Below are 23593 nucleotides of genomic sequence, written 5' to 3'. Positions count from 1 at the left end.
AAACACATATACACACAGCACAACATACACGCACAAACATACCCACACATGCACACCTGAGAGTGTCTCTATTCTTCTTAAACCCAAGAACCTCAAAATGTATCTGTAAACAGACAGAACAGGTCTCTGATTTGGAACCCCCAAAAATCTATCATAATGTTTGAACACTCTGCCTCAAGAATTCTTATGAAATAATGCTATTTGCAGGAACATGGATGGATCTAGAGAATACCATATTAAGTGAAATAAGTCAGACAGAGAAAGACCAATGTCATATGATATCACTTATATGTGGAATCTAAAAAATACTGATACAAATCTTACTTTACAAACCAAAAATAGACTCACAGACATAGAAAACTAACTATGGCTATCAAAGGGGAAAGGGCTGGGGAGGAATAAGGAGTTTAGGATTCACAGATACACATTACTATACATAAAAATAGGTAAACAATAAGGACCTACCCTGTATAGCACAGGGAAATATATTCAATTTCTTATAGTAACACATAATAGGAAAGAATCTGAAAAATATATATATATGTGTGTCTGTATATGTATAACTGAATCGCTTTGCTGTACATCTGAAACTAACATTGTATATCAACTACACTTCAATAAAAAAAAAATTTGAAAAAAAAGAATTCTTGAATCCAAGCATCAATTTTGTCACCTCCCGAAAGGCAGCAGGATTTTCCTAGTCAACTGAAAATTATGGCTGATGTGCCTTGTAACAGATTCAGGGAGTAAATGGCAAGTCTGACATAACAAGAATGGTTAAATAATAAGACATAATAAGATGATACATAATGAAATAATAAATAACTCTATATATTAAGCAGGACAAAGATGGCCCAGATGATTTCAACATAAATTCACTCAAGATACTACTAAAGAATATACAAGGTGTTTCACTTAGTTTGCAGATCATCTAGAAGCTTAATGTTCATAAGATGCAAAGAGGTTCGGTTGACAGTTTTTGTTCTAAAATCAACCATGAAATGCACGTGTCCTTCATGGAAAATAAAGAAAAGGAATTGCTTCTAATCAGGAGAAATGTTAGCTCTGAGTCTCTCTATTTCCCAGGGAGCCTTTGCTCTGGGTCACCCCCCTTTCTCCTGAGCCCTGTGAGATCACATGTGACAAATGCTCAGTCAGTGGCCTGCACCATCTGTGGCCTTGGAACGGCTCTTTTCTGTGTCCATTTGAGAATCAAACCTTCAACCCTGGCCTCTTTAGAAGAGTGTCAGATTTAGCCCAACAAACTATGGAAAATGAAAAAAAAAAAATTCCACCTTTTAGAAGTACAGTTCTTTTATTCTCACAAGCACATAAACTTCCTAAAGGCCATTTGAGATGAGGTATTTTTATAACCAGGTGACTGAAAAAGCACAAAGGACACACTAGGAATCCCTGGCTTCATACTGCGTGTGCAGCAGGGGCAGCTGGAGGGATAAAATCTTTGATGCATAAATTGATCTGATGCAGACAAAGGGTAGAAGGTAGCCCTACTGTGCCAAGTGGTTTTGTGGTACAGACACTCGTCTGGGATTCAGATCTGAGTATCAGACTTTGCCCCGCCATTTCCTAGTTGTGTGAGCAGAGCCAGTCAGTGATCAATTCAGGCCTCACATAAATTAATGAAATGAACTGGATCAGGGGTCGGTGCTTTATGGCCAAATCTGGACCACCACCTATTTTTGTAAATAAAGTTTTATTAGAATATAGCAACATGCATTCATTTATGTGTTTTCTGTTGCTGTTTGGGACTAAAACTGGAGTTTGATAGTTACAACATAGACCATATGGCCTGCTGCAAGGAAGGCCACTTGTTTTCCTCTATGACTATACTCGACTGATGATACTTCTGACACAGATGTGTGGGTTTTTTTCCCCCAAACCAAGCATTTCCCCAACTTTCTGTGGCTATCAACTGGATGTCCTACAATTTAACTCAATTCTGACACTAACTATCGGAGTTAGCACAGATCCCACAGGTTAAGGTCTCAGTCCCACAAGACTGCTCCCACTTCAGACATTAATTGAAAACCCAGGTTGTCGCCTATACTGACTGGCTGGCTATAAACTGGAGATTCTCAGGACTCCCTTCTCAGGTTTGATCATTTGTTAGAATAGCTCACAGATCTCAGGAAAACAGTGTATTTAGTAGATTGCTGGTATATTATAAAAGGATACAAGGATAGCCAGATGGAAGAGATACACAGGACAAAGTATGAAGGAAAGGTACAGAGTTTCCATGCCTTCTCTAGACACACCCTCTTCCCAGCACCTCCATGTGTCCAGCAACCTGGAAGACCTCCGAATCCCACAGTTCAGAGATTTTTATGGAGACATCATCATAAAGACAAAATCAATCGTTAACTCAGTCTCCAGCCTCTCTCTCCTCCCTGGAGGATAAGGGGATGAGGCTGAAATTTCCAAGCCTCTAATTATGGTTATGTCTTTCTGCTGACCAGCCCCCAACCTGAAGCTATCCAGGAGCCCACCAAGAGTTGTCTTGTTAGAATAATGCTCCTCTCACCCAAGACACCCCGAGGAATTTGGGAACTCTGTCAAGAGCCAGGGTTAAAGACTAAATATAGGAACAAGAGATGTTCATATCACTTTTAGTACTTAGGAGATTACAAAGATTTTAGGAGCTCTGGCCAGGAACCAGAATGAAGTCCAAAATGTATATATTTCTTATTACATCGTAGTAAGACACCTACAGAAGCAAAATTACTTATCATTCAGCTTTTACAGAGAAAGTTTGCCTACTTCTGAACTAGATAATTTCTAAGGTCCTTTTCTAACTTAAAATCTGTAATTGGTTGAAAATTAGACCCGGTTATTAAAGAACTGCTTCTCTGTAAACTTCTTAAAAATGGAATTTAATACTCCATGCACTAAACTCAGAAACTCCCACTCTAAAAAGGAAACAAATGTAAGAAAGCAGACACATACACACAGAGTATAAAATTCAAGGCTCATTCTTTTAGAGGTGGAGTTTTTAAATATATGAAATTATACCATAGTTTAAATTTTTAAGCCAATATTACAATAAGAGTAAACCAATTTGCAAAGTGTTTGTTTAATTGCCTCTAAAATATACAAAGCTTAAACGTAAATCATGCTTGGGGAAAAACAGGTTTTCTTGAAACCTGAGATAACAAAATGATTCAGATAGAATAAGTGTAATGAAGTCCCTCAGAGCTGCTCATCCATAATAAGATTTTTAGGGGCCTGCAACAGAGAAGCCCATTTGGATTTGGGCTGAGGACCATAACCGTCAAGGCACTGGAAATTATCCTGTTTTATTTTTAGACCTTTGTTTGTGGTGGGCTAGAATCAGTCATCTACCCAGAAGAAAGACATATGGTGCTCACTGGACTAAAAAGCTTGAGAAAATCCATCCTCCCTCTGCTGCTTTGGTTATTTGGGGCAAACCATCAACCTCTGGATATCGTAAAATGCAATTCAGGATCTCAGAGATAATTCTGTCATTGTAATGACCTGTCCGACTTTCTTCACACAAATCTCATTCCTTACAGCTGGAATTATACTACTTAGAGCTGCAGGCTGGCCTGGCCTTTGGCTCTGGGGCAATGGCACTCAAGGTGGTCCCCATACCAGAAGCAGCATCAACACCTAGGAACCTGTTAGTGAATTCTCAGGCCCACCCCAGATCTACTGAATCAGAAACCCTGTGTTTTCATATGCCTTCAGGGCATCCTGATGTATCTTCAAATTTGAGAACTACTCACCCAGGACAAATCCTAGCCTCTTCTACCTCAGGCTTTGCACTATAACACTACTTGCCTGCAGATAGACTCCATTCCAATCCACCCTGTTCCATCCCCTTCCCCTTATTCTTACCCCTTCACTGGATACCCATGACTTCTTATTGACTCCTTATCATACCATCTTCCTGGACTGCTAAATAGTACCTCATTCCCAGATAGAGAATATCAGTTCATCTCCTAATTCTGTATCTCAGTCCCTCCTGCTAATTCCATTCTACAGCAAGAAATTATCTAAGCACTTGAGTCACAAATGCTGTGGATTGGCTCATGAATTAGTCATGCTTTGGCAGAGTCCTTGAAATTTCTAGGGGCAAGCATTACAGTGAAAATTCAATATGACGGGAATCTGGTTGATGGCTTTGAAGTCGATCAGATGTGGGTTTCAGTGCTAGCTTCATCACTGACCAGTTAAATGTCTTTGAGCAAATTATTAAACATCTCTAAACCTCAGTTTACTGTAAAGTAGGAAAATATTACCTACCTCATAGCACTGCTGTTATGGTTACACAGAATTATATATACAAAGTATTTTGTAGATGTTCTAACACACAGTAAGCACTACATAAAACTCTAATACCATATAATATGATTAGGAATATACTCTGACAGTCTGTGAATCATATGTCTCTTATTTATGGGTAATCCTGAGCTTCCTTCATCAGATCTCAAGGAAATCTCCCATATTTTTCATTTATGCAAATTTAATAAGGACCACCTTAAAAATGTAACTTTATTGAATTATAGTCATTTTACAATATTGTGTCAAATTCCAATGTAGAGCACAATTTTTCAGTTATACATGAACATATATTCATTGAAAAATGTAACTTTAAATAAGATGCTGAGGTTTTAATTTGATTGAACATACTCTTACCCAATGCCATGTAGTCAACCCATTTCTTCTTAGATAGCATTTCTCCACTTCACTGACAAATGGTAAGGATGGTGTCAACATAAATTAAAGTGAAAGTAAAGGCATTCTCTGCTGAAATACTACAGAAAACCCGAAGAGTTTACAAGAGGCTTCAGGGCAGTTTTATCAAATCAGGGTGGTTAAAATCCTTCCTGGGAGCAAACCATTCCACTCCGATGAGTCAGTGAACTCTTTACAAACACTGAGAACTATCTGCTATGCTCAGAGAAGCCCTAGGAAAGATTAACTTACATTACATGGTCTAACTGTCTGCTCCTAGCTAGTAATTTTCCCACCTGAATTCATCTTCATAGGTTTATTGTGATAATAGTTTGGCCATGAATTTATTTTATTTTTTTTAATTGAAGTATAACCTGGCCATGAATTTATAACTGGAAAAAATATATAGGATCACTTTTCACCCAATTTACTCAGATTTAACCAGTATAAAATTCAGTATATTTAACATAATGGCTTTTCCAGAAGGATACTTCGTTGCCCTTACTTATTCCCTGGCTATATAAAACTAGGCAACTCACTTCAATTCATAGTCTCTCAATTTTTCCTTTGCAAAATAAAATCACCATGACTAATTATGTCAAAATTCCACCTAAGCTTAACATTCTATGGATCTCTGGAAATAATGCTGGAGATTGTAGAGTTTAAATTTTACAGAGGTTGGCTGTTGTAATAGAAGTGAATGGACTTTTAAAAGGTATCTTTTCTACAACTGAGCAATTCAACTTAGAGAAATTTATCATAAGGAAATAATTTGTACATACCACTATGATTTATCTGTGAAGTTATTTATCTACATGGATATAAATAAATGTGATCACACTGTTTATTATAATAACAATAAACTAGATACAGTTAACTGAAAACAAACAAAAAAAACCTAACTAAATTAACTATAGTACATTCATATGGAGAGTATCACACAGCCATTTAAAAACTGTTATAGAAGCCCAGTCAATAACATAGGGAAGGTCACTGTTGGGTGAAAAAAGCAAGTAACTAGTCAATAAGTGTGTATATATATTTATACACAAATATACACACATATATATATTTATAAAAAATCTACAGTACTATATATAAATCTATAGTACTTGTTCATCTACATATAAACAAACACTAATACTATATGATTCAAATAATCTAAATAAATAAATAATGCTGTAAGTGGTAGGATTATCTATAATTTTTATTTTCATATTTAGCTTATGCTGGCCTTTCTAGATTTTTTTCAATAAATTGGTGTTATTTTTAAAGTTCAGGGAAAAAAACTTTCTTTTTGGTGGCAGAAGGGGACACATTTTTCTCTTTCGCTCCTGAAAGGATTCTTAAAAGTATCTTTTCAGCCAGTCTCAGGTTCTCCTTTGCCTCATGACAAGTGCTCTCTGAACTCATACTGGCAATTAGGAAGCCCAGAATGTCAGAGAAACGTTCTCATCAGCCTCTCCCGCTCTAAAACAGTACCACTTGGGATTTCGGCATCTCTGCCTGCACTGCCCGTACTTGCCAGCTGCTGGGCCCTGCCTTCCACAGTCCATCCACTAAGAATGCTTTCCTCCTTCTCAATCTTTCAAACTTCTGATCCTCCTTCGAGACTTGGCTCAGATGTCTCTTACTCCGTCCTGTCTTTGCATTTCTGTTGATCCCTGCCCTGCCCCTCCAACAAAAGTTGAAAAGCAGTGGTTTCTCTAGTTACATTTCCACCTCTGTGTTGACAACGGGAGCTGGCAGGATTAACGGGTAGCAAAGAGTGTGAGGAACTGGTGAATGAATGTTCCACCCGAAGTGGGCAGTAATTCCTCAGCTCCGGCCACTTTCTCCTGAGTGCGAATATGGGTCTAATGTTGTCAAGCCTCTCAGGTAAATCTTACGTCAAGTAAAACAAGAAATCCATTTTTTTTTAACGTAAAACTCCCAGTTTTTAAATAAAAACTCATTTTTAAAAAACCCACTGTAAACCAAAGAAGAAAAATATCTGTCAGCTGCGTCTAGCCTGCAGACCCACGTTTGCAGCCCACCCTTAGGCTTACAACTTCTACATTTCTGTGTCGGCTTATCAGCCGGCAGAGGCTTGCTCATAATGCCTTGTACCTAGCAGGCACTCAGCTGCGGAAGCTGTCCACCTGGCGGGTCAGTGATAACAGGGTCTGTATCAGAGATCCATCATCCAACCTCAATATTTTAAAACTTGTTTTGCTGCCGAGCTTCTCTCTGATGAGTCTTCCAAGGGTAATATGGAAGAAAATTCACTCTCTCTGACCTAAAACAGGAACTTGTCTTTTTTTTTTTTTCCTGCACTCTGTACTAACCCAAGAGCACTGTCAGCACTCAATAAATAATAAATTACAGTCACTTAATTACAGCTTTTATGCATCCAGGTCATGTTATATTGACTTCATATTTGAAGCAAAATTTTCTAGCACTTAAGAAGAAAGCAGTCAGTTTTATGCTTATAAAAGGCAAGCACAAGCTAAGTGATGGTCTAAGAAAGAAATGGCAATTTTTATGTCTGCTTCAGAACAGCTGAATCAGGCAAGGAAAACAGAAATGAAACCAAGCCAGCAGAACACCTCAGAGCAGGGAACGGGAAGACGACCCACGAGCATTCTGGATCTATAGCATTACCTCACCGTCGTCCACCAAATAGCGTGACCTAACAGCTTCTGGCTCCTCCAAGAAGCAATTGCAGTGCGGGGGACGGAGATGACCTAATACAAGTTACAGTCTCAAAGTCAGATGGCTAGGTCGCGGATCTAGCCTAGAGTCTTGAAAACAGTTCTGGATGTAGGACTTGTCCAGGGACTGAAGGGAATGAGACAGGAGGGAGGTCAGCAGTGAAGGACATCCCTTTGCTGGGGAGGAGAGAACCATCATTAGCTTAAGAATACTAAGGTGCAAGTTTGTTCTCTATGTCTGTGAGTCTGTTGTTTGTCAGGAGTAAAGGGAGTGGGAAGGGATAAACCAGGAGATCGAAATTTGCACCTCTTGGGGAGTGATGGCAATGTTAGGTATCTTGGTTGTGACAGTGGTTTCAGAGGTGTATACATACATCAAAATTCATCAAATTGTACATCTGAAATACGTGTAGTTTACTATACAGGAATTGTACCACAACAAAAGTGTTAAGACAAACAGACAAACAAACAAATACTAAGGCCAAAGTGCCTCCAGGGCCCACCCCTGGAGGCAGGCAGTTCTGTCAGGAGATGGTGCTGCCTGGATGGTACTAGGACACGGACGCTCGACTCTGAGTCAGTCAGGCAGCATAACGCCCGCCATGCAATAAGCCAGTTCTGAATGTGAGGTCAAGGCCTCTGTTTCCAGAAAGCTTTCTCTCCAGCCGAGGGAGACAGATAATAAGCATGTTCAAAAAAAGGCTATGTCAAATAGTTACAAGTCGTATGAAGAAAATAAAACTGTGTGCTGAAATTGACAGTGCCTGATGGGCCACCTTAGAGTGGGAGGTCAGAGAAAAGCTCTAAGGAGGTGGCATATTAGCTGACTGCCTGATGACAAGAAGGAATCGGCCCTGGCAAATTCTAGGCACCTGCACCCTTAGAGGGAAGAACACCCTAGTGCAGATGCAAGGACCAGCTTGTGTTTGAGCAGAAGAAAGAATCCCAATGTTTGTGGACTTTGCAAAGCAAGAGCAAAGGTGGTAGGAGTTGCGCTCAGAAAGAAAACAACAGATCGTACAGGATATCAAAGGCCCAGGAAAGGGATCTGGAATTCATTCTAAGTACCTGGAAGCCACTGGAAATGTTTGAGCTAGTAAGTACTATCAACCCTCAGGTGCTATTTCGGAAGATGACAGTTTCATTTGCAAAAGGGGGACAGAGCGATGTGTGCTCTGCTGCCGCTCTCAGACTCTGTGGGGGGACCTGCGGTTGAGCGTACCGGGGGTTTGAGGGGTTGTTGATGGAATTAACACCAGTGGGGCTCAGAGAAACCTGTGCTGTTGTCAGGGGAAAGGAAATCTACTGGCCCGGATTCAGTTCCAGCACTTGCCAGAGCCCTCTCGGCACCCCGGGACCTCCCTCAAAACTTCCCCAGCCCCCTGCTGTGTCTCTGTTGAGCTCTAACTAGACTGTGAGCTTTATGAAGCAAGCACCATATTTATTGACTCCTTTTGTTCCCCCAGTGTACCGCACAGTGACTGGCACATAATGTCCAGAAATTTGCTTAGTAGAATTCAAAGGAGTGAATAGAAAATGTGCTACTACCCATCTTGTCCCAGTTCTAGAATGCCAACAAGCTTTATAGGGAGAGAGCTGCCTATGGGTCCAAGACTTACCGAGTTCACCATTTTAACAGACAGGTTGAAGTCCATGGCTTTAGTCATCTATAATTTTACTAGAATCTAATTTTGTTAGAATATGGCAAGCCTGATCCCCTTTGAATTAAAACTATACTCATTGGCCTTGATTTATTGGCATCTAAGAGGCCATCTCACCTCCCAAATTCTTCTTCTTGCATGAGGAAGGAATACCACAAAGGAATACTGATATGAGAAAAATGAATATCATACTTACATATCCGTATTCCAAATCCCAGCACCAGCAGTAATTGCAAAACCTCACAAAACATGCCCGGAGAAAGTCCCCGATGAGAATTGTGACATAGGTGGTCAGAACATCAGAAACAGTCAGCCGCACAAATTCCTGTTGAGATATATCTGTATTAAAATGTGCATTTCTCCCTTCAAATGGTCCTAATGTTGACATCAAATTTCTCAAACTTTCTAAATAGTATTAGCTTGAAAAATGCAATTAATGGTAAAGAAACGAGTTTCCTAGCAAATGAAAAATGTTTTATGCCCATTTTATCAGCCTAAAAATAATTATTCCCTGTGCCAAAACCACTGTATTAAAAGTCTTCTTACTGAGAAACTTTTATAAGCATGACACAAGAACACAAAACAGGAAAATACTGACAATACAGAAGTTTAAAACTTTAATCTGACAAACAATACTATTTATAAAATTAAAAGACAAACTTGGAAAAAGTACTTGTGGCATATATGATAGAGGACTAGTTTTTCTAACACATTAAAGACTTTTACAAATCAGTCTGATAATAGATAGGAGATTCAATAAGGAAAAAATTGGCAAATGGCACAAATAAGAAATAAGAAGAAAGTATACAGTCAATTAAAACATTCAAAAATATCTAAACCCCACATAATACAAATACAGTTAAAACAATGAGTTGTTGCCTCACAGAGTGATAACGATTTTAAAATCCATGCTTCTCCATGCTGGTGAGAGTGCGATGAAATATGTATTGTTAGAAACGGATGAGGAAGTTAGGCTGGGATAACATTTGGCGGGAGTTTGTGAAGATCCATCACATTTTAAAGTGGTGGCATTTGATCAAGAAAATACACTTCTAGCATTGTGCTGTATATCAGAAACTGACACACTGTAACTGACTGTACTTCAATTAAAACAACAACAACAAAAAAGAAAATCCACTTCTAGAATGTACCCTATGGCAAAATTAACACAAGTGCCCAAATCTACATGTATAATTGTGAGAGCATTGTTTCTCCCAAACCAAAATTGAAAACAATTCAAATATACTCAAGAGGAAATTAATTAAATAAAAAAAGGGTGTCCACACAACAGAATATGATGAGCTCTTACATAAAAAGTACCAAAGTGGTTATGGACACACAGCCATGTGAACATACACTGAAAGCCACTGAATTGGGTACTTTCAATGGATAAAATGTATATGTGAATTATATCTCAATAAAGTTGCTTAAAAAGTGCTAAAATGCTATGCTCTGATAAGAAATGGGTTGTTAAAAATGTACAAAACAGGACATGTGGCATAAATTCATTGTTAACAAAAATCCTATGTATATATACATACATGCATATATGTATATATGTATATGCAAACCATGTATATGCATCTGCATAGAAAAGGTCTGGAAAATTAAAAACTTGCTACCTCAGTGGTATGGACTTGAAGTTAGTGCAAAATGTGTGTGCTGTGGGTTAGGGGGAAGTTCACTATTTCCTCATGGAATTCATAACAATAGGCAATAAATATAAGAGCAGACATACAATTATAAATTTTCATCATGATAATTCTCTTCTGCCCTTTCTTTTCTGTTCCTTCCCAGTAATTCAAGCCCTAAGGTTGAAAACACCAAAAATCTAATAAGACCTACTTTGCCAGAAATAATAGTATTCTTCTCTAATAAAAGAAGTCTTCTGGTTTTTATTTCTAGCTACCTCTATATAATCTCCCTTCTAAAATAACTAGCGAGAGAGAATTACCTTACAGGGCAAGGGCCCACTTGACTAGCATATATTAGTTTAATTTCCAGTCTCATGCTTCCAAGCAGTGCTTCCTAAACTCCAGGTAGTCGTGTACTACCTTCACGATTCTTGCCATGTCCGAGTACCATCTGAAATATTATTTACCTAATATTTCTTTTAACTTTAATATACTTAATTCTCAAAAAAATAACTGCTACTATTATAAGTAGAAGGTGTATATCATCTGCCATAAATAGTAGTTAACTATAATATACATATAATAAAAGCAAAAAAATTATACTGAAAACCTTAAAATGTAAATGTAAACAGTTATCTTAGCATTAGTTCCCACCAAAAGTAGTGCCTGTGACAAGGGCTTGTAAGCCAGCAGTATATTTGAGGAAGTGGAGACTGGGAAGAATGAAACAGGAAAGCAGAGAAAGCCTTTACCCAAGAGTGTGTTAAAATCTGTCACTATTGGGGCCACTGGGTCTTGATTCTTCTGCGGACCCGCTGAGTAGCTATACAGAGTAAGTCTCAGAATTGTCCACTCAAGAGACAGAAGAGGGAAGTATTGCTCTACCAGCCCCATTCCCATCAGTCAGGGATGGCCCTATGTAGTATTAACGCCCCACGTGGTGAGAGCAGAGAAGCGTTAGGGTAAAGGTGAGAATTTACATACTGCTTAGTTGAGATGCTGTCAGGAGACAGCTGCATACAGTTGCTTCCTGCAGCAATAGCTGGAGTAAAAAGATGAGTGTGATGTTTCTGCATATTCTGAGTGCCTGTCCAGCTCTCCACAGTCTTCTTGTGTTGCTTTTCCCTTTGTCTTCTCCACTCCAGCCCCACTGGCTTTCTTTCACACCCTCAAACTCCATAGACCCTGTTGCCTTCATCCTACTCAATCACTCTTACTTCACCTCCTAACTCAGTTTATACCAACTAATGTGCATCTCTATAGCATCACTCATAGGGAATTCTCTCACCTTGATGACTAGCGCACGCACTGCATTCTTGTAGTCTTTTGTTGACATTGTAAATTTGCAAACTTTGTAAGATTATTTAATTAATGACTTTGTTCCCCCTAAGAGGTTGTAATTTTCACAAAGGCAGAGAGCAGGTCCACCTTTGTTCCCATTGTACCTCCAGTACCTAGCACAATGCCTGACACTTAGCATGCACTCAGTAAATAGGGAATGAACGACTGAGTGGCTGTAAATTCCTGCAGTTACTTCTGGACATAACTTTCCTCTTCTCTCCTCTTATTCTCCTTTTCATTCCCCAGGCAATTTGAGCTCAGATTTTAATAACTAGCATCAATCAGAGGTAGGCTGTGAGGGATATTTTCAGGTTTCCACCACCACGCCAGGAAGATTTCCTCAGGTAAGAGAACATTTCAGAGTGGTTTTGAAGTCCTCCACATCCTCCTAAGCATCCTCATCCTCATCCTCATCCCAGTGGTCAAAATACTATTTTTTCCTAAGCAGTACTCTAACTTTCACATAAAATAGCAGAAAAGGATTCAAACATTATATTAAAATGTGAAAATATTTATTAACATACCCTAGGATGAATTCACTGAGTTATAAGGAAGGAAATTCCAAAAATGGTGGCCCAGCCCACCTTGGGGACATCATCCAACCCCAGTTCCCAGCGCGCTAGTCAGGATGGACGCACGGCCTCCACACAGGCCATCTGTGAGCGCCACACCCGTCACTTCACACTTGACACTCATGACTCTGTTAAACATGCCTGGGCAGCTTTGATCAGCAAACCTAAGAGGATCATTAGCAAGGAAAGGGAAAATAACAGAGAAGAGGCATCACAAAGTGTCACAGACTGTAGACAGTCCATGGCAGGAGTCGAAGTGTTGATGCTATTATGTTTCTGGGGGACGGTTCAAATCTACGGAGAAGGTTAAATTTGGGCTCCTGTCATTAACTTCCTTTAAGGTCTTGAGCCAATCATTTTACTCATCTAAGTCATAGCTCCTCATCTATAAAATGGGGATAATGATTTAACTTCTCTCAGAGGGTAGTTTAAAAATTCAAAGGCGTAATGCTTGGCACACTAGAGGCATATGATACGCAAAAGCCACGGTTGTCATTATCTTCAGCTCTTGGCTGCTTTCTCTCCGTCCCCAAAATGCAGACCTTATTATATAGCTTCAATAGTGGTCTCCCAAGAATGGCTCTGCTGCCTGCCTATCAAATGCCCCTGGAGATGAGACTAAGTGACTATAGCTTCAGATTCCCTGGAGAGACAAAGGAGCGGCCAAACTCTTAAATTCAAATTCACAGAGAGTCTTGAGTCCTACAGCATCCTTGAGGAAAAACAAGGCAGAGGGCATCCAATGGGAAGAAGAGGAAACATCTGGAATGTTCTCACAGAACAATGAGCAAGTCTTTGGGGTGCAGCCCCAACATTCCATGCAAAGCAGCTGCCTTTACTATTTCTTCTGGAATCTTTTTTTTTTTAAAGTGGTTAGAATAATTGTTTCCAGTGGCATGGATAGAGATATTGATCTCTTAAAGGCCACACCTTCCCAGCACCTCAGGATTTTTGCGTCCCCTGTGTTTTCTCTGCCTCCATGGATACCCACCTCCCTTATCAAAACTCCATTCAGAACCACAGCCCCTTTCCTCCTGCGACTCCTACAGACTTTCCCACAAGTGCTGGATGCTCCTTTAGAAGCAGGAAGGTGAAAGAGAAAAGGGAAACCCTACTGCAAATGGCAGTAAGAGAAGATGATGAAGCAAGGAAAACCACTGGGGTCAGGATTTTTTTTTTTTTTTTTTTTTTTTTTGACAAGACAAGCAGCATGGTCCAGAGGCTCCTAAGAAAAATTAAATGAATAACTTTTTCTTTATTTTAATTCAGTATGTGTGGGAATATCCCAGAAGCTTCTGCATAATCAGAAATATAAGTATTCTCCTAGAGTGCACTGACAGTCACATCTAATTAATTGCTGCCTCCTCCTCAGAAGTGAGCAGCTCTGTTTTATTCTTGACAGTTAGTACTATTAATCCTGTTTAACAGGTGTTTGCCTGGTAAAGCATAGGTTTTTTTTTTTTATCCCTCATGCCAGTCTGCTTTCTGGGATGTACATAGGAGAATGTCTCACACTCTTTGAGTTTGTGAAAACTATACTTCATATTTTTTTCATTTCTCTCAACTTTTGCTAAAGATTTAGGGAGAAGCCTAGATGAGATAAAACAGACTCATGTTAAGCAGCATGACAAGACTTTGCTTCAAGGAGCTTTGAAACATGGAAACCCCTATACTCCTGTGTATTCATTTCCTATTGCTGCTATTAGAAATTACCACAAAATTAGTGCCTTAACACAACACAAATTTCTTTTCTTACAGTTCTGGAGGTTAGAAGCCGAAAATCAAGGTGCAAGCACCAGGTGCAAGATGTCTGCTTCCTTGCCTTCTCCGGCATCCAGAGGCCACGGAATTCCTTGGCTCATGGCCCCCTCCCTGCATCTTTAAAGTGCATCACTCCAACCTCTGGTTCCACTGTCACATCCATTTTTTCTGACTTTCACTCGTTTCCCACTTATAAGCATGCTTGTGATTTTGTTAGGCCCACCAGCACAATCCGGGATAATTTTCCTATCCCAAGATCTTTAACTTAATCACATTGGTAAAGTCCATCTTCCTGTGTAAAATAGTGACAGTTTCCAGGGATTAGGCTGTGGACGTTTTTGAGGGGCCATTATTCTGTCTCCCACACCATGTACCATAAGTATCTCTCTACCAAGTGCAGGCAGCTTTCATTTCATTTCATTTATTATCTCATAAATAGTATGCTTTGTAAACAGAAATGTATGTATGAAATGTACGTATCTGGAAACAGAGTATTTAATAACATGTAACTGGGAAGAGAGGGGTCTATGTGATTCCTGAAAAGCTTAAAAAAATAAAGTAAAATAAAAACCTTAATTACATCATACTTTTTGGACTCAGTCTTCAGTGGTGTATGTCTAGCATTATACGTGTTTTTCTTATTTTTTTTCCACAATTGAAATCACAGGTGATTGGCTTAAGTCAGATGAGTGTCTGAAGCTGAGGATATCTAATGATATGCATATTTGTTTAAATTATGTTAGTTTTATAGGACTAATGCTAACTTTCAACTTTCCTTTTATCTTACAAAACAAAGTACACAGTAAAAAATTATTCAAATAATCTCACGAAGACTACAGTACTGCTGAAACTAAACTATTGTCTAACAGACAGAAGCACCAAAATGTCTGTTCATCAATGATGAACCAAAGTCAAAAATCAGTTTATGAGGAATTTCAATTCTAATGAAATAAAATTAAACGCTTTCAGAATGCAAAATTGGATTTGTATAGAAATAAGAGACCTGAAGTAGGTGTTTTTGTTTGGTTTGGTTTCCCTTCTTGGACAGAACGCCATATGAAATGTTTCTTTTATCTGCTAAAATATCACTAGTCTTAGACTAGGGTCATTTACATAACCATCAGGAAAACAACAAACCTAAAACAGTATTTCCTTTAACGCTTAAGAGGCAATATTTGATAAAGATGTAACATAACTGAAACGAGTATTAGTGTATACTCCCTTTTTTTAAAAACGGAAAATAGGTAACACTAACTAGAGTTCTATTTAAATATTTGCTTGGGTCTGTATCTAAATCTGGGTGCTTTATTATAACACATGTACACAGTAAATATCTCCTCTTCATATGCAACTGTAAAAGGGGTGTAAATGTAGCACTTACCTGAATGGATGCATGTGAGGCTGGCATGAGATGCATGAAATTCACAGCCAGCACATGGTAAAGAGTCAGTAAATCTTAGCCATTTTCATTAATAAGCAATAAAAAACAGGCCACACATATGGAAGAAATACTGACTCTGCTCTTTTTCAATCCATTCATTGTTAATGCACTTCTGTTTGTGACATTACCTGTCCCACCATTGTTTCCCAGCAGGGTCCCCGAGGTACATCTGCAGGGTGCACAAAATAGGGGGGCCCAGTGCTATTTCCACTGAGTGACGCATTGTAAGCCTTGATCATGTTGGCTTCCCAAAGGGTAATGTTGGCCTTTACTAGCTTCTCCTCTTCAATCTAGAAAGCAGAGGGATGGAAACAAAAATGAAGACAACAGATTTCAAAGGCATTTCTGGCAATCTTGAGACTGGGAATGATGGCAAGGGACAACCCAGACACAAGACTTACCTTGTTGTTAATCTCATCCATCAAGGCAAGAATAAATACATACAAGTTGCCTAAAAGAAGAGCAAAAATGCGCCCCAACAGCCATTTCAGAGCAATGAGGGGATGGTAGTCCTCCAATTCAGCAAATAAGTCAAACAACGTTGGACAGAACATCCCCAGGAGGGACATGACCATGTTCATCTACAAAAAGACATAAGGGATGAACTAAGTTAAATGTGTTTAAAAACTATCGTTTCTTTCCTTCAGAATTTGCAAGATTCCAGCTAGATTCCTTTGATATTTTATAAGACTTAAGATTATTTCATGCATTTAAAAAATTTGATCTTAATAAAACAACAAAGACAATATTCAACTCACATTCTCAAGATGTACATTTGCATGAGCTTGTGGATGTGCCAGTAATAATAGTCTGTTTCCTGGTATAATGAGGGATGCAATTTACATTACTCTCTATGCAGAGAATACATAGTTTTACAGGGTAAAACATGATATGGTTTTGATTCTGATACAGTTCACAACAAGATTTCCCAAGGAAATGGAAAATGATCTGCTTAAGGAATGAGGTCCAAACTGGAAATATTAATTTGACAACCAGCCTATGGGCTAGTTTAATCAGTTAGAATGGATCAATTCCTTGAGATGGGCTCAGGATTAAACATGGAGCTTGGGGGAATGCAAGGTGCCAGGGGCAAAAAAGAAAAAAAGAAAGAAAGAAAATGGAATGGGTTTTATCAAAGAAATCAGAGAGAACGTTCAGAGAAACAAAAGGAAAATATTGGAATAATGTTATCAAAGCCAAGGTAGAAAAGTTTCAAAAATGAAGACCTGGTTTATAATGCCAAAGGTAAGATAATTACGAAAGAGAGAAAGAAAAAATGGAAATATGACAAGCAGGAAATTTGTGGTCCTTATCTCTAGACCGATTGGCACACATTATTAGGCTAAATTAAGTCAAAGGAAAGAATACAGAGCATGTACTACTTTTATAATGAGGGGGAAAAAACCTTTAAATAAATTTTTAAAAAAGGTTCTGGCAATGTCTTTGCCTGAATACCTGGCTCAAATTGTCACCACTAAACAATTCCTATTTCCCCTCATAGACTCCATGTTTTGAATGATTAGAACTACCAGGCTATATTTAGAAAATAATCATCAATAGTTTTTTTCCATTTTGATTAAGAACATTATATAAATATGACTAGCAGGAACTAAAAGTCAGCATGACATAGTATAAAATCAGCATGATATAATTTCAGCCTAAAGTCAAGTCTTGGCAGAGCCTGTGTGATTTTATATAAGGTAAATTTAAATTCTGTTTCATCAAATTTGTAAAGTTATTCATGAATTCCCCTTATTACCTTTCTCAGTCCCTAGGAATCAGGGGTCCCCTAAGACAGATGTTAAACAGGTTCCTATAAAGAATCACTCTTTTAGTGATAATTAGCCATCCTTTACTATAGTTCATTTATACAGAAATGTGATCAATATGAACTGTGGGCCAAAGTGGCATAATAATTTTGCCTATAAATACTATCATAAATGCAAGAGATAATTTTGAAAGCAAACTTAGGAATGTGTTGAGGTTCTCTTTTGTTTTATATAAACAACGTAACTACCTAATCACTCTCTGCTTTACAGGTTTCCATGGAATGTCTATGTCATCATGTTCTCTTAAATGTATGGTCTCCCATCTCCAGTGTTACCGCGTCTGAAATACCTAGAATGTTTTTGTTTGGAGCCCTCTGCTGTAAGTAGGTTCTACCATTTTCTGTCCAAGATTTTTCTGGGAAATTCTATGCTTACGAAGACTTTCTTAATCTGTTTGGCCTACCAAGGCTCTGCAGAAGTTTCAGTGTGGAAAGTCTAAATCTCCACACACTTTGAAAATGTCCAAGTTCAAAGTGATGCCCCATCGTATTCTGGAACGTTTTATGAAAAGGAACCCCAGCAACAACACATGACCAACGATTTCCTGATTCTAAATATTTACCTCTGACTTTCTCTCTTGGGCCTGCCAAATGGGCAGATACCCTGAAGACAAATCACAATCACAGTATTTAATTCCTGGCAAAGAGCTGGCCTTCTTCATTTGAATAGCATTTTTCGGGGGAGGAAATGAGGTAGAAGGAGGAAGATGTGGAGAGGTGCAGTTAGGCTGCTAGTGAAAAAGAGAGAGAAGCCTAGACTTGCCCAAAGCAGGGGAGGCAATCTGAATATTTCCAGTAAGATAAACATACAAACTAAAAGCTTAATCATCACTGCTTCAAAGAATTCAGACAACAGTTGGATCTTTCCAAAACAGATGTAAGATCTACAGAGAAAGCAACATAGGGTCATAGAGAGAGTACTGGGCTTCAGCTCAAGATTCCCAGATTTTAACTCACTGTTCTCTGACCACGAACGCATCACCTAATCTTCTGAGATTCATTATCTCTGTCTATAAAATACACTGTTCGGAATAAATGTGTCCTAATCTCTCTTCCATCTCTACCTTTCTCTAATGTCACAAAGTGAAAAACAGACAGATAGTAGACAGATTTGGAAACAAGGCTACTACAGAGTGGGAAATGTGCACCAGGGTTGGTTCACTCTCAGGGCAGGATGACGGACACAGGTAATGAGTGGCCAAGTTTCATGTTCCAGCATTGAAGCACAACCCAAAAGATTTCAAATGTCTGGTTCTAAGCACATAAAAAGCATGCAGAGACGAACTTCATTTTTTTCCCACCACCCAAGGGTGTCAGGATCTTGCTGCGCAAATTCCTGGGATCGCTTCACAGCCCAAAAGATGAGGTATCCACTCCCGCCAAGTGTTAGAAACACGAAGAAGTTAGCAAGAAACCTCAGGAATCTGATCAAGTGGATGTTTTCTTCTACTTGGGCTGCTCGCTCTTCTATTATGGCTTCCTGTACCCAGGCAAAACAGAAAAAAAAAAAAAAAAAAAGAGAGAGAGAGAGAGAGAAAGAAAGAAAGATCTGAGCTACAAAAGGTATCATGAACTCAGGAATTATTTTTGCAAACATCAGAATGTGAGCATTGAAAATGTGAACTAAATCTGGGATTCCACAAACCAAGTGAATGTTTCCAGCAAGTGAGAAAAAATAAGAGAAAGAAGGAAGAAGTCTTACAAACAAGCTCTGATTGATCTAATACTATGATAGTCTTCATTCTAAATCCTATTCTAGTGCAGTTTTTTTTTAAAACTACAAAATAATACTTTAGAGTCATTTTAAATATTGGGCTAATGTATTCCTGTAAATAATTAGTGAGCATTGTTCTATTATTTAAAATATCTGATTCTGATTACTAATGGTCAGCTATTTCAAGCCAATGGCATTGTTTTAGTACCAAATTTAGGGAGAAACAGTACTGTCATGGGTAATCAATTATTTTCCAGTCATAATCAGAACCCTCCCCAGATACTGGTGGGAAGAAATGATGAGTTAATCTTGCCTTTAACTGTCAAGATACTTTGCTACCTAGACCCTTTCAAATGGCTCCAATTTTACTCTTAGAAATACCAAGAAAAGGCTCTTCAAGTTGGTGTCTTTACCCTAATGTTCATTGCAATAGAGTTGAATTTGTTGTCTGCTGTTTCAGGATTGCCAATCAAGTAGTCCCAGCTGGTGAACACCTTCCAGCTGAAGTTGAAAGTGTTGTCATCACCACCTCCATCATCACCAATATTTTTGGTCATCCTGTAAAACAGGAAGTTTAATCCAGCAGCCAGAATACAAGCAGAAAGGGAGAGGTTAGGAAAACTGGGTAAGCAATATCTAAAAGACATACATTTTCAAACAAGTTTGTTCTAATAACCAGAAAATAAAAGTTTCTTTAAAATTTTTTTGGTTTGTTTAAATTTTTTAAACTGTTCATTTTCAGGCCTTCAAGATGAAAAGACTACTGATCATTGATTTTAACAATTAAGCAAGTTATACAAAAATATGTACTTTTTATTTATTTGTTTTCCTAAGCTGTTTTCTAAAGGTCATATACTGAGTTCTCAACCTTTTGTGAGATAAGGAACTCTAGAAATCTGATGAAAACCATTGAGACCCTCCAGAGGGAAAAAATATGTATAGACCCTTAAATTGTTGTATACAACTTTAGTGGTTTCCAGACCTCCTGAAGCCTAAAGTTGGCCTAATCAGGTCAGGTCAGGAAACTCCTACATAGATTTCAATTCCTCTTAGAATCTCCCCATGGAGTGCGTACACAGAATGTATGAAAATTTTCCATACTCTACAGCTCTCAGACAAAAATCAAGATTTTTATGCAACCTAAATGCCAAGTGGCTACATATACTCTAATCAGTGATTTTTTAACATACATATATATATATATATATATGTATTTTTTTTTTGCTTGGAGAGTTTAAAATGCATTTACTTACAGGTTTATTTCAGTGGTTAGAGATCTATATTCCACTTACTTCACTTCCTTTTTTTTCCCTTATCACTTTAAATAGCAAATTAAAATTTCATGTGATATATATTATAAAATTGTCTCATGAGGTTTTGGTTTTTTAAATATAATAGTGATATGGAACTGAAAAAGAAAGGGGCACAATGACATAAAGCTGACATTATAGGTTAGCAGGCATCTCTAAGGTCACCTAAATTCCCCCACTGTTAGTTCCACTCCTAACAGAGGTTTATATATTTTAAATGGGCTAATGTGTTTGAAAAATAACCAAAAATAATTATTCCCTATATCAGTCTACCACTTCACCCTTTGCAAATGGTATTTATGTGTACTATCATATCTGTCCTTCTCAAAAACTTAACAAGAGCTCAGGGTCATTAATATTATTCTCTTTTTGCAGATGGGGAAGCTAAAGGGTAAAATCATGAAGTGATTTGCTGAACACTAACCAGAAATAAACCACAGAGGTGGGTCAAGGGCTTAGGTTTTCTGACTTCACTCTGGTGCCAAAGCTAAGACACGATGACATAAAATGCATTTTTGTAGGTCAAAAAGAGTTGAAATAAAACATTTCTGATGGCTTAACCTAAGGAGAAAATTATTTATCCGATTAAGATGTCACCACGTCTTTTTTGCACTGTCACTGAGCAAAGGGCAGGGCCTCAAGTAAAGCTAACCACTTGGGAAGATAAATTTTGAATGGAGCTTTGTCACTGGCAAAATTCTGTAGCTGTAGACAGCCTTCTAGAGAAAGGAGCTCTAGCTGGACAGACCAACTGGGAACACCAAGCATGTGGGAATTGACAAGAAAGGGAGTGGATTACTAAAAGGAGAAAGGAAGGATACTGAAGACAAACTACAGTCACAACACATTTTTGCCGAGAGGTGGCCTAGATGGCTATAAAGTATTCCATGCACAGCCCCATCTCTTGTCTCTAGAGGAAAGAAGTGTACATACTTACGAAAATTCTTCCTTTTTCAGAGGGGCTACACCTTTGAACTACTATATTGTTGAGAAGCAATCTCAACATATCATTTGCAAGGAAGGAAAGAGTGAAAGAAGAAAGGGTCTAAAACTAGGGTGACCAACCATGTTGGTCTATCAGGAACTGAGTGGGTTTCCAGGACACAGGCCCTTCAATGCTAAAACTGGGAGAGTACTGGGTCAATAAAGTTAGTCATCCTATCTTAAAACTCCAAGTACTTTCTTGGGTTTTTATCTAATTTTCCTCCTAATTTCCCTATTAAGTAATCAAAAATAGATATTTGCCTCCTTTGTGGATGAGGATGCTGAGGCAAACAATATGGGCAAGGTGGAAAAGCCCATCAGTTGCCTAGCTGACGTTAGAACTCAGTTTCCCTTGATCTGAGTCATGTATCCGATAAATCCTCACATGTTTATTCCAAAAATGAATTTGTCTGGGGGTGGAAAGGAGGGGTGGGGGGAAGAGATGATAAAGGATTCTGTACAATCATTTACATCTCATCAATTGGTTTTCTACTAAGCTTTGTCCCCAGGGCTAGGAGTCAGGTAGGTTCTCCTAGCCCTGGGGACAAGCTTTGGAATTGTCTTGCCATATAGGCCAATGAGCTTAAACCACTTGCCAATCAGGTAATAAGCAACTTTTTGGAAGGTCCCCTGCCAGAGGGAGGGACCTAAATCAAGCTGGTTTGGTTGGCATAACATGGCTGAGTGGTTATTCTGGTTTTCTTTTGTTTTGTTTTTTTAATGAACAGGGACCAACAGGTTCTGCCTATTGAGCTGATTCTGCAAATCACAAACCTCTGTGCACACAAAAAGAGGGGTCAGCAGTTCTTTCCCTGTCTTGTTTGCAACGTTGATTCACACCTTGAAGTATAAAAAGGCACAACTTTAAAACATGCTTAAACACAGGGTAGGCCCACAACCATCAGTGTGACCCAGTGAGATGATCAAAGGCCTGCACTTGTGTTCAACCCTTTCGTTTGGGAGACATAGTCTGACATTAGTGTCAGTATTAAAACCACATTTTATGTCTTATATATTCTGCATTCTCTAGACATGAAACAGGAAAATATTATATCCATTTCTCAAATTAATTTTCCCATTTGATTCTAGAAATCACTGCTTGCTCCCCAAGAGACCAATGAAACTTACGCTCTAAGGACAACCAGAAAGCTGTATCCAATGCACATGATCCCCACCAGGAAATAGGAGAGTGGCAGTCTGAAATTCATCCATCCAATTGTTCGTTTATTGTTGTAATAGCCATAAAAGAGGACGGAATATTGAGCCAAGCCCTAAAATCCAACAACAAAGCCACTTAGATGCTGTGAAGAGCAACTCAAAGAAAAAAGACCGACTTTTAAAAGGAGTAACAAAATAACATTAATTTTCAAACTTGGGAGATGGCTCTGACACGAGCTTATTGTTTTGCTTTACGAAGCGACAGTTTTTCAGCTGCCACATCGATTGAAAGCCTCTTGGTTCACTTAAAATTCAAGGATTTGTAAATAGACCAAATTTTTAACCAAATCTAGGCTTGCTCAGCTGTGGAGCCATTACCGTGAAATGCCCATTGATTGAAACATCAAAACACACTTCATGGTGTCGTCAGATTTACAGTTTTAAGAGCTTGCTTAATATTGGGGGGAGGATCTGAAACGTGCTTCCTCAAAGTGTCATGGCAGGTTTCCACTTGCAGTCACCTGAGCCACAGTTAGATTGGTTCTCTATAAACCACAGAGGCCATGTCTCAGCTCACACTTAGCAAAAACAAGGAACAGATGAGATGACATTGGAACCAATCTCCCCAACCTTCTATTCATCTCTAATAACAAGCATGTTTATAAATGCAATTATTTGCTCTTTCCTAAAAATTATCTGCCAGGGTTGGAATCATCATCTTACAAAGCCACCTGAGTAACTGCTCTCTAGACACAGAACACTGGCATATTTTGATGCTGC

At 38.6% G+C, this 23593-nt stretch overlaps 1 protein-coding gene across 1 annotated transcript in view; it reads right to left on the bottom strand.

The window, feature by feature from the left end:
• Window positions 1–23593, bottom strand: part of TMC1 (transmembrane channel like 1) — a 307101-nt gene that overhangs the window by 17515 nt on the left and 265993 nt on the right. The window contains exons 12-17 of the mRNA XM_064490277.1: window positions 22784–22926; window positions 19775–19919; window positions 18933–19127; window positions 16221–16400; window positions 15948–16109; window positions 9267–9395 (exon numbers count right to left, since the gene is read on the bottom strand). Of these exons, the coding sequence (XP_064346347.1) occupies window positions 9267–9395; window positions 15948–16109; window positions 16221–16400; window positions 18933–19127; window positions 19775–19919; window positions 22784–22926 (954 nt within the window). The remainder of the gene's footprint in view (window positions 1–9266; window positions 9396–15947; window positions 16110–16220; window positions 16401–18932; window positions 19128–19774; window positions 19920–22783; window positions 22927–23593) is intronic.

The sequence above is a fragment of the Camelus dromedarius genome, chromosome 10 (assembly GCF_036321535.1).
Source record: "Camelus dromedarius isolate mCamDro1 chromosome 10, mCamDro1.pat, whole genome shotgun sequence".
NCBI lineage: Eukaryota > Metazoa > Chordata > Mammalia > Artiodactyla > Camelidae > Camelus > Camelus dromedarius.
This window is presented reverse-complemented; position numbering and strand designations above follow the sequence as displayed.